General features: G+C 19.4%; 2 protein-coding genes across 4 annotated transcripts; both read left to right on the top strand.

Moving 5' to 3' along the window:
• Nucleotides 1-1,576: 1,576 nt before the first annotated feature.
• Nucleotides 1,577-4,119, top strand: Slc35b1 (solute carrier family 35, member B1). Of its 2 annotated transcripts, NM_001242555.1 has the most exon segments (3): nucleotides 1,589-1,814; nucleotides 1,896-2,131; nucleotides 2,515-4,119. In NM_001242555.1, coding segments are annotated over 3 exon segments (885 nt in total). In that variant the 5' UTR covers nucleotides 1,589-1,744; the 3' UTR covers nucleotides 3,094-4,119.
• Nucleotides 3,843-10,199, top strand: LOC411781 (sodium/potassium/calcium exchanger 4). 2 transcript variants are annotated; one of them, XM_016917459.2, is made up of 6 exons: nucleotides 3,843-4,570; nucleotides 6,889-7,385; nucleotides 8,697-8,913; nucleotides 9,039-9,233; nucleotides 9,356-9,664; nucleotides 9,806-10,199. In XM_016917459.2, the coding sequence occupies exons 1-6, from the start codon at nucleotides 4,486-4,488 to the stop codon at nucleotides 10,123-10,125; spliced, it is 1,623 nt and encodes a 540-aa protein (XP_016772948.1). In that variant the 5' UTR covers nucleotides 3,843-4,485; the 3' UTR covers nucleotides 10,126-10,199. The 2 variants fall into 2 exon arrangements, with proteins under 2 accessions (XP_016772948.1, XP_006572288.1); XM_006572225.3 differs by having other exon boundaries at nucleotides 3,844-4,570; nucleotides 6,855-7,385.
• Nucleotides 10,200-13,839: the final 3,640 nt, after the last annotated feature.

Raw genomic sequence — 13,839 nt, 5'->3', positions numbered from 1 at the left:
TCAAGGAAATAACTATTCGATGTATATTGTGTAATGTAATGGTTATGAAATACTCGACAATCACAAGATTATTTTTATTGTAGATATTATTTGTGAAATATAGTCAAAATACAAAAATATTCCATACAAATTTTTTTTTTTAAATTTCTGTTTTAGAATTTTTTGATGTTCAGGATCCATTTTTTATTTCTATGTTTTAATGATAGATTCTGTTCCATTTGTGAAGAATATATCAATCAATCAATCATAGATATATCAACCATCAAATTCTTTTCAGATCAATAAAAATGAAAACATTTCATTATTACATTCAATATTGTCTGTTATACAAAATATAGAATATACAAAAAAAAATACACGAAAGAAATTTAAGTTGAAAAAGTCAGAAGACACCATGTATATAATACTTTAAAGGCATTTATTGAATTTTTAATTTATTATATAACAATAATAATTTAAAATTTTCAATAAGGAATTTTCTGTCCATTGAATTTTAATTTTCTTTTTGTTAGTATTACTCTCATGGATTAATGTATTCATATATATTTATTGTTATTGTCATATATATATATTTAGTATATAATTATAAATAGTTTAGTATATAGTTTGAATTTCGCTCTGAATTTGCATGTTAATATTGTTAATTGAAATCAAGTTCATATGAAAGCAATCAATTTGAATCTAATGTATCATATTGTTAAGTTCAGTTATTAGTGTTAAGATTTAAAAAAATACTTTAAATAGAAATCTAGATTTTAATATTTCTTTTAAAATTTTATATTTTATAAAATTAAAAATGAGAATTTTGCAAATATAATTTTCTTCTTTATGTGTTCAAACTGTATAATACAACTTATGATGCAATGAAAGTAATATATATATATATATATATATATATATAATAAATTATTATAATATTATTATATATAATTATAAACTATATTAATTTAATTTTAATATATATTAATATTTATAAATAAATGCATAAATAATTCTTTAACTGAATTCTTTAATTGAAAGATAATATAAATTTGGCAGATATATAGTGCTTATATTCAAATGGATTGAAAAATTCAATATAATATCAATGTAATTTATAAAAATCCTAAAAATAAAAAAAATTTGTGCAAATAATTTTTGATAATTTGATTGAATTTTAATAATTGAATTATTGAATATATTCTGAGATTTAAAATAAAAAATTATTTTGGATTTTATCAGAAATTTATAAATAATGGAATTTATAAAATTATATGTAAAAAAGTTAGTAGCAGTTTTAGTTTCAAATTAAATATCAGCTAAATATCAATTTATGTGGTCAAAATGATATGCTAAAATAAGTAATAATTTTTTCTTTTTTTATATCTTATTTTTAGATACATATTTTATATATATTTTGAAATATTATTTATAAAAAAATATATTATGTATATACATATATATAAGTATTTCTAATTATTTTCTTCAAAAAATCGATAGTTTATCAATATCGATTTCTTAATATTCGATATTAATGTTCATATCTAGATACATACATGTGTATATATATATATATATATATAATTTAAGTACAATTTAAAACATAACCTATAGTTAAATGCCACGTATTATTCATTTGCAAGCTATGTATGTAGAATGTCTCGAACATTTTTCTCTTCATCGTGACATTGGTTCTTGATCAAAATAATAATTATAATCATAGAATTTATAGTCATTCTAATATATTGATGCATATATAAGTACAATGACTTCTACGAAACAGTTCAAACTCCTGTTTTGTGCTCTCGGCATTTTTGTATGTTATTTTCATTTTGGTATGTTACAAGAAAAGATCACACGGGGACAATATGGAGATGAAAAAAATAGTGAAAAATTTACGTATATGTTTTCTTTAGTTTTCTTCCAATGTTTAATTAATTATTTATTTGCCAAGACAAGTTTATTAACAATCATGAAGCAGGACGAAGATACTACTCCAAAAACTTATTATGCGCTTTCTGCTTTAACTTATTTACTTGCTATGGTATGTAGTAATATGGCATTACAATTTGTTAGTTATCCAACACAAGTTATTGGAAAAGCTGGCAAACCGATTCCTGTAATGATACTTGGTGTATTATTGGGAAATAAGGTATTTTTTCTTTATTATATATTATATAATAAATTATTTAAAAATTATTATATATTTATTACAATCTTTTTCATGTTTCTTTTGATTTTATTTTATATTTTATATTTTATTTAATACATAAGATTTTCAAAATTTGTATATATATCATTTTTAATTATTATTATTATATATTAAATTTTAATTTTTAGTTACTTTTCTATTAATATCTATTGTTTTTTTTAATATTTAAAATTTATTTATATTTATGTAATAATGTATATAAAAACATTATTCATATATATATATATATAATTATATTATGTATATATTATGTATATATATTATAAATTTGATTTGTCATAAGTTATATATTTTATATTTCATAAAAATTTATTATTTTATAGGTTTATCCAGTAAGAAAATATTTGTTTGTCTTCTTGGTAGTCATCGGAGTAGCTTTATTTATGTATAAAGATGTCAATCCATTAAAAAAGCATTCAGAGGGACAAACAGTCATTGGAGAATTATTATTATTACTTTCATTAACAATGGATGGTTTAACTAGTGCTGTACAAGAAAGAATGAAATCTGAACATAATTCTAAATCTGGCCATATGATGTTGAATATGAATGGCTGGTCTGTGATTTTTAGTGGCATAGTCATTATAGCTTCAGGAGAACTTTTAGAATTTGTTGAATTCTTACATAAATATCCTTCTACTATATGGCACATAGCTACTTTTTCTATAGCAGGAGCATTTGGACAATATTTCATATTTCTTACTGTTGCAGAATTTGGTCCATTACCATGTTCCATTATAACTACAACTAGAAAATTCTTTACAGTTTTAGGTTCAATACTTATTTTTGGTAATAGCTTGACTTCTAAACAATGGATGGGCACATTAATAGTATTTTCGGGATTATTCCTAGATTCTATGTATGGTAAAGATAAATCTCCCAGAAAAGATACAACGAAATAGCAAATGAATGCAAGCATATTAATCAAAAGATTTTAATTTATCAAATGATATAATTTTATATCATAATGTTTGTATATATATTATATGTTGCATTATATTTTACAAATATTATAAAAATACTTTAACTTTATTTCATTTGATATCAGTGTATGATTAAATGTATATTTAAGAACAAAATTTTGAAGATAAAATCATAAATTATATATTTACATAATATATTTTGTATGTTATACATGTATAATACATATAAATATATCCTTGCATGTATTAAGAAATATATATATATATATATATATATATATATGTATGTATTTTATTCATTTGGATAACATTACATACATATTATATTTATATAACATTTGAGATATAACTGATGAAGAAATAGCAAGATTGCAATATAATAAGTATTGATTAATGTTACTTCTTCATCTTCTCTAAAATTTTGTTAATTTCTATTTTATAAATCAAAAAATGTATAGTTTTGTGCTTGAATAAATTTTTTATTTTGCTATTTTATCATTATAAGATTTATCATATGTATAAGAAGATATATGCGTCTTTTTCATTGTCATATTAATTTTATTAAAAAAATAGTTTTTTAATTTTTTTTAGTGATAAGTGATATTTATAATAAAAAATATAAATAGTATCATAATTAGTTAGTATGAAATAAAAGAGGAATATAATCATTCAATTTACGAGATTTAGTTTATTTATATAATTTATATACCTAAATATTTTTCTGTATCATTATTATTATACAGAATGTATAAAATCAGAATATATAAAAATGTATAAAATTAGTGTGCTTTACATTGAAATATATAAATTGGCAAAAAGAAATACGAAGTATGGTAAAATTCTGATAGTAGGAATTTCAGCAATTTGAGATTATTAAATGCGGAATTATTAAATTATATTTTTAATATAATAGAATAAGATAAATAATATGAAAAAAACAATTTTAGTTAATGTAATGCAATTTGTAAACAAAAATAAAAAAATATAATATAAATAATAAAAATATAAAAATGATGTTTGTAAGACATGATTATGATTGGTGTGTCAAATTATTGAAATTATTATCACTGTTAATTGAGAGATTGTTTAATAGTCTTCTTTTAGTGAAGATATCTAACTTGTCACGCAATTACTTGTAAAGAGATTTTAAAATCGGATTTCATTATTGTTATCGACTAATGACAATATGTTGACAATGATTAAAGAGATAATAACAATGTCTAGATGGCCGTTAGGAAGGGAGTAATCAGTTGAACGTAATGTAACATAAATGCGAAGACCATTTCTTAAAAAGTAGTTTAACGTATTTTAGCAAACAATTCACATTGAAAAACAATATTTCATAGATAACATCCGAAAGGTATACGCGAAATGATTATACAATCCTTGAAAAGTTACACGTGTATCATTGTGCTCTTGATATCTGTTTCGATAACTTATGCGATTCTTGAAAATGGTAAGGTTCAATTAATTTAATACATAATTCTTTATATAACTATATCAAATATATAAATATATATATTGCAGTAAAAAATATTTGAAAAAAAATTAAATGATTGCAAAGGATTACATGTTCTGATATATTATGCATATTTTAGTATTTAGTTTTTTTTATGTGGATGCGTCAAGGATTTATGAAGATCAATTTTACTTTTTAAAAGGAATCATATATCTTTTAATATATTATTCGATACAATTTAACATTTTATAAAAATATTAAATACCATGTAAAAAAATTATAAATTTAGGAGATACTAATTTAAATTTATTATATGAAAGATAAAAAAACATGATAAGCAAATATAACCGCGTGTTCTTTATCTTTCATATAATAAGATTTTATAAAATTCAAATTGAAATATATTCTAAAGTAATCATTTCTTAGCATAAATCAATAATTTTATAAAAAATGAGCTATATCAAAGTTAATTTTCATAAATCTTTAATACATACATTCATAAAAACATAAAAAATACTAGAATATGCATTCTTTGAAATCATTTAAGTTCTATTTAAATTTGTTAATAATAATAATAACAAAAATTATCATGATAATTTTAAATAAAACGCGCGCGCACTCTACACAGAGAATATTTTAATATATTCGTATAATATCTTTGATTGATTTTAGACATTAAATTAAATATAAAAATTAATATATTAAATATATTATTAGTTACAATAAAGTTACAAATAAAGTTATTTATTAAATTATAAACAATTTAAATTTGCGTTAAATGAATAGACAGTAATAAATGGAAATAGATCAAATGGTATCATTTTATTTTTATCTCGTTTTTAACAGAAACTTCAATTTATTAAAATTGAATAAATAAGTTTTAATTAATATTTTTATATAGCAACTTGCTCATTTGTTTAATTTCTACGATTAATTAAAGGAATTATCTCATATAATATATGTGCCAGAGTTTTTCTGGCAAAGATTTGTGCTTGCGTATATTTATAATATATATGACAGTATATGGTATGTATAAATGCGTATAAATAATAATAAAATTTAAAATTAATTTAAAATTTAAAAGAATAAATAAAATAAAGATATATTGATTGAAGCTTAATTAAAAGATAATAAAAAAGAAATGAAAAATATGAAAGAAATATTTATTGCAAATAATGTATATATTGATTTTAAAATTATACATTTTTATTTAATTAGAATATTTTGAATGAAAAAAATTAAATGAAAAAATGTAAATAAAAAAAAATTACCTAAAAAAAAGATTACATAATATAAAACGATAAAAATGATTGATTGATGTATTGAAGAACATAATCAAAATTGTAAAAAATTGTAAAAAAAATAAAATATAAAATAATAATTTTTCTGTATCATTTTTGTATCTATTAACAGATATTGTGAAAAATTTTTGAATGGAATATTATAATTTAATGAAGATTACATTGCTTATATATACATTGCAATATATCAAAAATATTTATATCATAAAACAATAAAAATATTTTGTTTTATATAATATTTATATATAATAAATTTATATATATAATAACACAAGTATATTACGTTTTTTTTATTTATATTATTTATTTATATTTCTTTCATATTTTTTTACAATTTTTTAATAAAATATTTTATCCTTTTTTTATTCATAATTATGTAATAATAGTAAAATATCCTTTTTTTATAAAATATTGTAATATTTTATAAAATATTCTCTATATGATGAGACTTGTTTCATAACTAATATAAAATTATGAATGAAAATGAATGAAAAAATGAAACCAATATTTTAACAAATTTGTTAAAACAATCAAACAAATTGATGATATGAAAATCTACTACATGTTTTATTTGTCAATTGTTTTATAAGTTTATAATATATTTTAAGTTTATAATATATTTTGAATTTATTCGTCTGAAAGCGCATTCATTATAATTTGGTGCGTAGTTTAATAGTGTCAAATACTACAATAATGAAAATTATATAAAGTAAGTATTTATTTTTTTATTTGTATACGATGAAATGATTTGATTCTATCGTATAATTCAAGAGAAGTCTCACTATAGAGGACATTTAATTTATTAATTTTATAAATTCTCTACATTCAAATAATCATTTGATTATCCAAATCAAAAAGATATGTTTTTATAAAAATATTGATTGATACATTTAAATTAATTAAACAAGTTTGCAGTTGTAACTATAAATTAAAAATTTTTACGTATTCACTTGTTTTTTACTATTTAATATTTTTTATAGCTTTGAGAAAGAGAAAGAAATGTTTCACTTATAGAATCGTTCCCGATTTCGGCCAATATTATTCGAGCACATGAAGTGAATGAATCATTAGTGAAAAACGAAATGATAAAACAAGTGGTGAAAGATAATGAAAAACAGAGGTACTTTATGATTAAACAGAAAAAAGAAGACAAGAAATGTACGGATCGTTCGATACATGATTTTCCTGAGGATTTATTCACATACGAACAGCGACGTCATGGAGCAGTAATATTACATGCTTTCCTTGGATTATATTGTTTTCTATTGACGGCATTTGTTTGTCATGATTATTTATTACCAGCCGTTGATCGTATATGCATTAGTTTGAATATAAGTACCGATGTTGCTGGAGCGACATTTCTTGCAATGGCTAGTTCTTTTCCTGAATTGTTTGTGAATGTTATTGGAACGTTTTTAACCGAATCAGATCTTGGTGCCGGTACAGTTGTTGGTAGCGCTGTATTCGATACTTTTGCAACTCCAGCTTGTGGAGCGTTGATGACTTTTTATGTGAGTGTATTATTTATTAAAATATATTGTATTTATATATTTGAAAATAATTGTTATGAAAATTATTATAATTATGAAATCGAAAATAAAGTGGTTTATTATGTAAATGATATTAACATTTATCATATAATAATATTCTTCTTATTTAGAATAATCAAATATATGTGTACATGTATATAATTAATTAAAAAATTTTCATACATTATATATCATCTCAAAAATATAACGTTAAATAAAAATTTAATTATTCAATTTTTAATGATATATATATATAATTTTGAATATATAAAGCAAGAATAAAATATATGTTGATATATTTATGGAACATTTTTAAAGGACCAATTTCAGAGATCAAAATAAAAGTTGATAGACAAAAATATCGATTAAAATTTATTTATCAAATTATCAGCAATTTTAAGTTCAAAGTTAAAAAAAACCGAAAGACAAAAATAGATTGCATAATGATATAATGAAGAATATTTTTATTTTTTTTTTTGTTTTGTTTCATCTAATACAAATTACAATTATTAAATAAGTTTCAATTAATATTTTTGTATAATAAATATTATTTGGATCTTTAAAATTGATCCTTCAGAAGTGTTTTTTGAATATTTTAATATCTTGCAATTTCAATTTTTTAGTAAATATTATTATTAGATAAAATAATTTTTTTGGTTTTTAAAATATAATTTTTAATATAATAATAGTAATATAATAGTAATGAGATTTTTTATTGATGAGATAAATTAATATAAATTAAAATCTTAAATTATAAAATGTTTAAAATTTATCTTTTCATACTAATGAAAAAAATATTCAAAATTATATTTAAAATAATATAAAAATAATACTATATTACTAAATAATACTAAAATTTTTCATTTCTTCAAGGAGATTTTCCACAAAAAAAAAAATATTTTATATATAATTTATTAAAAATAGAATTTTCAGATTATGAATTTTTTTATAAGATGATATATAAAAATTTCTGTGACTGATTGTATAATATATTCATATAGATATTCATATATTCATATGTACATGAAGTATTTTTTAGCAAATATTGATATGTAAATATATATATCAATATCTCATACAATCTTCTCGTCAAAGTAAAGTTTTTTAGATAAAAGATGATAAATATCTTTTTTAACTGTATTTAAATCGATTATATCGAATATTTATCTTTTTTATTTATTATCTACTAATCTTGTTAACGTTATATTATTTGTCTCATTCAAGTATATCTTGATGATGTTATTTCTTAATTTCTAATAATTTCTAATTGATTTTTTATTCTTTTTGATATAGGCAATATCATTAGAATGGCAAGTATTATCGCGAGATTGTTTAATGTATGTGATATCTGTTGGAACATTGGTAATAATAATGTGGGATGCAAAGATTCAATGGTACGAAGCAATGATTTTGTTAATATTATTTTGTTTTTATCTAATTTTGCTCTTTTGTGGTAAACATATTAGATTGTGTTATGATAAAATTTCTTTTAATTCCAAGTCTATGACAAGTAAGTGATATTAATATCTATATATATTTTTCAATCATTTATCATTTGCTCGGTTGTTCGTTGAAAAATTTTAGAAAATAATTATATATTAAATAACAAAAAATATTTTTTATTATTGATCATAGTATTCACTATTGACGAGAATTTGAATGAGAATTTGCCTCCTAATTGTTCATATAAACTGCGTCCTCAAAACAATGCAGTTGTTGTGGACCATAGAAAGAATTCGAATATCCAGGAATTAGAAAGAGAACAGAATCGGATACATGATCCTGAAAATGTAGAGAATTTTGAAAAATCAATAAAGCGTTCAATTTTTGGTATACTGTAGTATATTATAACTTTATATAATATTATATTATCTATATGATATTGTTTTTTAAATAGAATAAAAAATGTAAATATAAATATAAAAAATACATCGTATTATATATGTTTGCAGAATATTTATTCACTTGGCCAATAGAGCGAACTATTATTGAAAAATGTTGGTTCATGTTTGGTTGGCCATTGAAATTTTTATTATTTATAACGATACCAGATCCTAAGATTGAACGATTGAAACATTGGTATCCGTTGACTTTTATCATGTGCATCATTTGGATTGGGATATCTTCGTATTTAGTTTCTTGGATGACAACGGTTATCGGTGATATCATAGGTATCCCCGATTCCATCATGGGTCTTACATTTCTAGCAGCTGGTGGAAATATGCCAGAAGTTGCGTCAATTGTAATTTTAGCAAGGCAAGGTAAATTATCTATTTTTCTTTTTTTCTTTTATTTTTTGTTTTTAATATTAATATTTTTTATATTTTTATAAAACTCATAAATGAATGAGTATAATGAATGAATATATATATAAAAGATTTTATGAATATATGTATGTATAGGCGACGGAAATATGGCAATGAGTAATACATTGGGAGCAAATATTCTTGACATCTTACTTTGTTTGGGTTTACCATGGATGATAAAATGTCTCATGGAAAAAAGATATGTGGAAATTGAATCAGGAGCTTTAAAGTATAGTGTATTTTCGACAATTATTTGCGTAATTGTTCTTTATACAGTTATAGCATGTTTTAAATTTAAATTGAACAAGAAAGTAGGAATTATATGTTTATTTCTATATATGATATTTCTAATATTTGCTATCCTTATAGAATTGAATGTTTTTTTTATTATAAATTTACCAATGTGTGATCAGTGAATTATTAATTTCTTTCCTACATTTCATTCTCATACACAATTTATGACAAATATATTTACATTATGCATTTATAATTTGCCCATTCTCTATGCAATTTTTAGATTTCATTGTTAAAAAAAATTTCATAATTTTTTCACTTTTATAAAATAAGGATTTTATTTAGAAATGAATGAAAATAAACTTGTTTTTATTTTTTAGCGATTTCAATCACTGATAACAATCATGGCTAAATAATATCCATAATTAATGACATGTAGAATAGTAATCATATACTTTTATACATTTTGAATTTTATCTTCATTATATTAATAATTCATTGTTTTAAATTTCTAGTAAAATAAAAAAGTAATAAAATAACAATGTTATTATAAAATAAAAGCTTTATATGTTTTAATATATAATAGCAAAAAATAAATTATTTATTTTAAAAATTTAGAATTATATAAAAATATTCTTTTATTACATAAACGATTTTATATAAATATTATTTATATGTATAAATAAACTTATATTCTATTTTTATTTATTTTAACTAAATTTTTTAAATATTTTATTTTTAATAATTTATATATAATTTTTTATTTTTTAACACTGCAACATTTCTTTGTTATATTAATTTGAATTTGTTATAAAAATAAATAACTAAGTTTTTTTGTACTTCATCTTTCATATATTTTTTATTTTATGTGTTTTTCTATATTTTATATTATATTTATTTATGTTAATTCAAAGCATCTTTATTGAATTTATCATGAGTACAGATCTTCCATCATCTTTCATTGTAGATTTGACACATTATTTTTTAAATTTTTTGATAAAATGAAATCTAAAAACCTGTATAAAAAATTGTATTGGCAAATAATTAAAATTTGATATATTTTTAATTAAAAATTAATATGCCAAATGATCTATGAAGTGCAATAACAATGAATGGGATTAATAAATTTCATGTGATACAATTTATATATAATGATTTAATATCTATAAAGAACATTCTAATATTTTTTGCAACAAATTATATGACGGAGATTTCTATTGGAGATTTTCTATTCTATGATTCAAGACATTTTGTCCGTGTTGTCAAATTAAAATAAAATTTAAATTAAAATATTAATTTCATGAAATGTCTTGTATAATTTTTGAATTTAAATATTTCTGAATAGAGATTTTTTGAATCGATATAGAAAAACATATAAAACAAAAAAATATAGAGAAGATTTATACGAAATAGTGACATTTTATTTTTGTAATAAAATATTGTAAATTATACGAGTCAATAATTGAAGAAAATACAATGAAGAAATATTGAGATATTAAAAAAATAAAGAATTGTATATAAATTATTAAAGATATATTATAAAAGTTTATTTAAAAAATAAATGAAAATTAAAAATACAAACAAATTTAATAATTTGTACTTAACTATGTACTACTTAAAATTGTCTATGAAGAATAAATGTTGTTTTAAAAAATTATAGATTCTTAAAATAACTTATTTTTATTATAGATTTTTAAAATAACTTATTTTTATTAATTATTTTCTATTTTAGAAAAGCAATACTTTGTAATAACATTATTTTTATTTTACTACATTTTCGTTTTTATTAGATGTTTAATACAATAAACTATTGACATATAATAAAAATAAAATTCAGAGTGTTTGTAAATATATGGTTATTATAGATAAATATTCATAATTATGAATGTTTTTTTAAAAGAACAGTAAATATTAAGGATTAATCTCGTTTTATTTGTTAATCTTATTAATCTTATAAATAGTTAATCTCGTTAATTCTATTAGTTCAAAAGAAAAAATTTATTCCTGAAGATATTTCAAATATTAAATTATATTATCTATACTTTTCTAATGTAGTAAATCTATTCTCAACATTTGTGTATAATATCCTTAATATTGTAATCTTCATGTTATACTTATGTTAATGATAGATTTGTTATTGAAATTTGAGTATCAAAACTAATAAGGAAAGATTATTAGTTAAAAATAAAAATAAAAAAGAAAATACAAATTATATATAAAAGATATAAAAGTGGAATGAAGCGAAAAGAGAAAAAAACTTAAAATAAAATATATATGTCATAATATATATCAATTATAAAGATGAGTCTCTCTTTTTTATCATATTATATCACGATACGCACAATGCAATTCAATAATACGATACAATTTAATAAATTTTATTATATCATAACTATATATTCATATTAAAAAAAAAGAATATGACGTGGAAATAATAATTCATATCAGAAATAAAAAAGAAAAATAATGTTTTCTGTCTAAATGAATTTAGTAATATATTCAATCACTTTTATGATTTAAAAATTTAATATGTATGATGAAATATTTATCCGATAATATTGATACATAATGATATAATATGTGTAAAAAAAATAATAAAAAATATAGTATGTATAAGAAAAATAAATTATGAATTACGTTAATATAACGTATTTACGTTAATATATGTTAATATAAATAATAAATAATAAATATAAATAATATAAATAATATTACATTAATATAAATAATAAATAATAAATATTTTCAATAAAAAAAATAATTTATTTTTATTCATAAAAAATCAATTGAAAAAAATATTATACGGTAATGATATGGTAATTAATCAAAATAATATATCATTAATATACATGTAATTTGTTTTGATAAGATTTACAAAAAAAAATAAATTCTATTTTTCCATGTTTACACATGTGCATACATGTAAACTTATATGTAACTAGCAAGATGATAATAATAAAGAAGGTGTAATAGAGTAATGCACAAAATAACATGTTTCTTTTATTTATAATCATTTCAAAATAATTTCCTAAATACTTAATACATTGCTTAGAATGTATAAGTTTTCGAAAAATTTTGAAAATGTTTTGTTTTATGAAAATCTGTTTTACATTCTTTTAATCGTATTAGCTTTACTTATTCAATGAATTATCCTGTTTATTTCAATCGTAATTTTAGGGAAAGAAAGAAGTCGGCAGGATAGAAAATACATTCAATACATCGCAAATAACAACAATTTGGATAATGATTAATAACCCCATTTTTGGCCCCTAGGATTTTAGGGTTTTTTTCAATATGACAATATAATTGTATTTTAAAAAAATAAAATATTTTACGAAATGTATATGTGTAAAAGATATACATTTTAAAATTTTAGCGTAAATAATATATTTGTATATATAATTGATAAAACTATACTTATGTTGGGTATTTTTATTTAAATTGAATCTTATTATATCTTTTTTTTTATCATAAAAAAAGATAGATAGGTAGAAGACATGTCAATTTAAAAAAAAAGTTACTATTAAATTTATGAGTACTTTCATTTTATGACAATTGCTAAAAATACACAATAAATAGATATATGTGATATATATATTAATATAATTAAAAAAATTAAAATAATATTAATATAAATATTAATATATATAATATAATATATTATATTATATGTATGTATATAATATATGTAATATATATAATATAATGTGTAAATATAACTCTCAATTTTATATATATAATACGATATTAATTAAATCCAATTTGATAACATTATATACTTGACTTATACATGTATAGTATACAATACTAATTAATTAAATTTTTTTCTATTTAAATATTTTTTAATTAAATACTCGATTGATAAATTATATCAATTTATTAATGATAAATTATAT

The sequence above is a fragment of the Apis mellifera genome, linkage group LG1, assembly GCF_003254395.2.
Source record: "Apis mellifera strain DH4 linkage group LG1, Amel_HAv3.1, whole genome shotgun sequence".
NCBI classification, from domain to species: domain Eukaryota; kingdom Metazoa; phylum Arthropoda; class Insecta; order Hymenoptera; family Apidae; genus Apis; species Apis mellifera.
The sequence above is the reverse complement of the archived record's forward strand: the minus strand, read 5'-3'. Positions and strand labels throughout refer to the sequence as shown.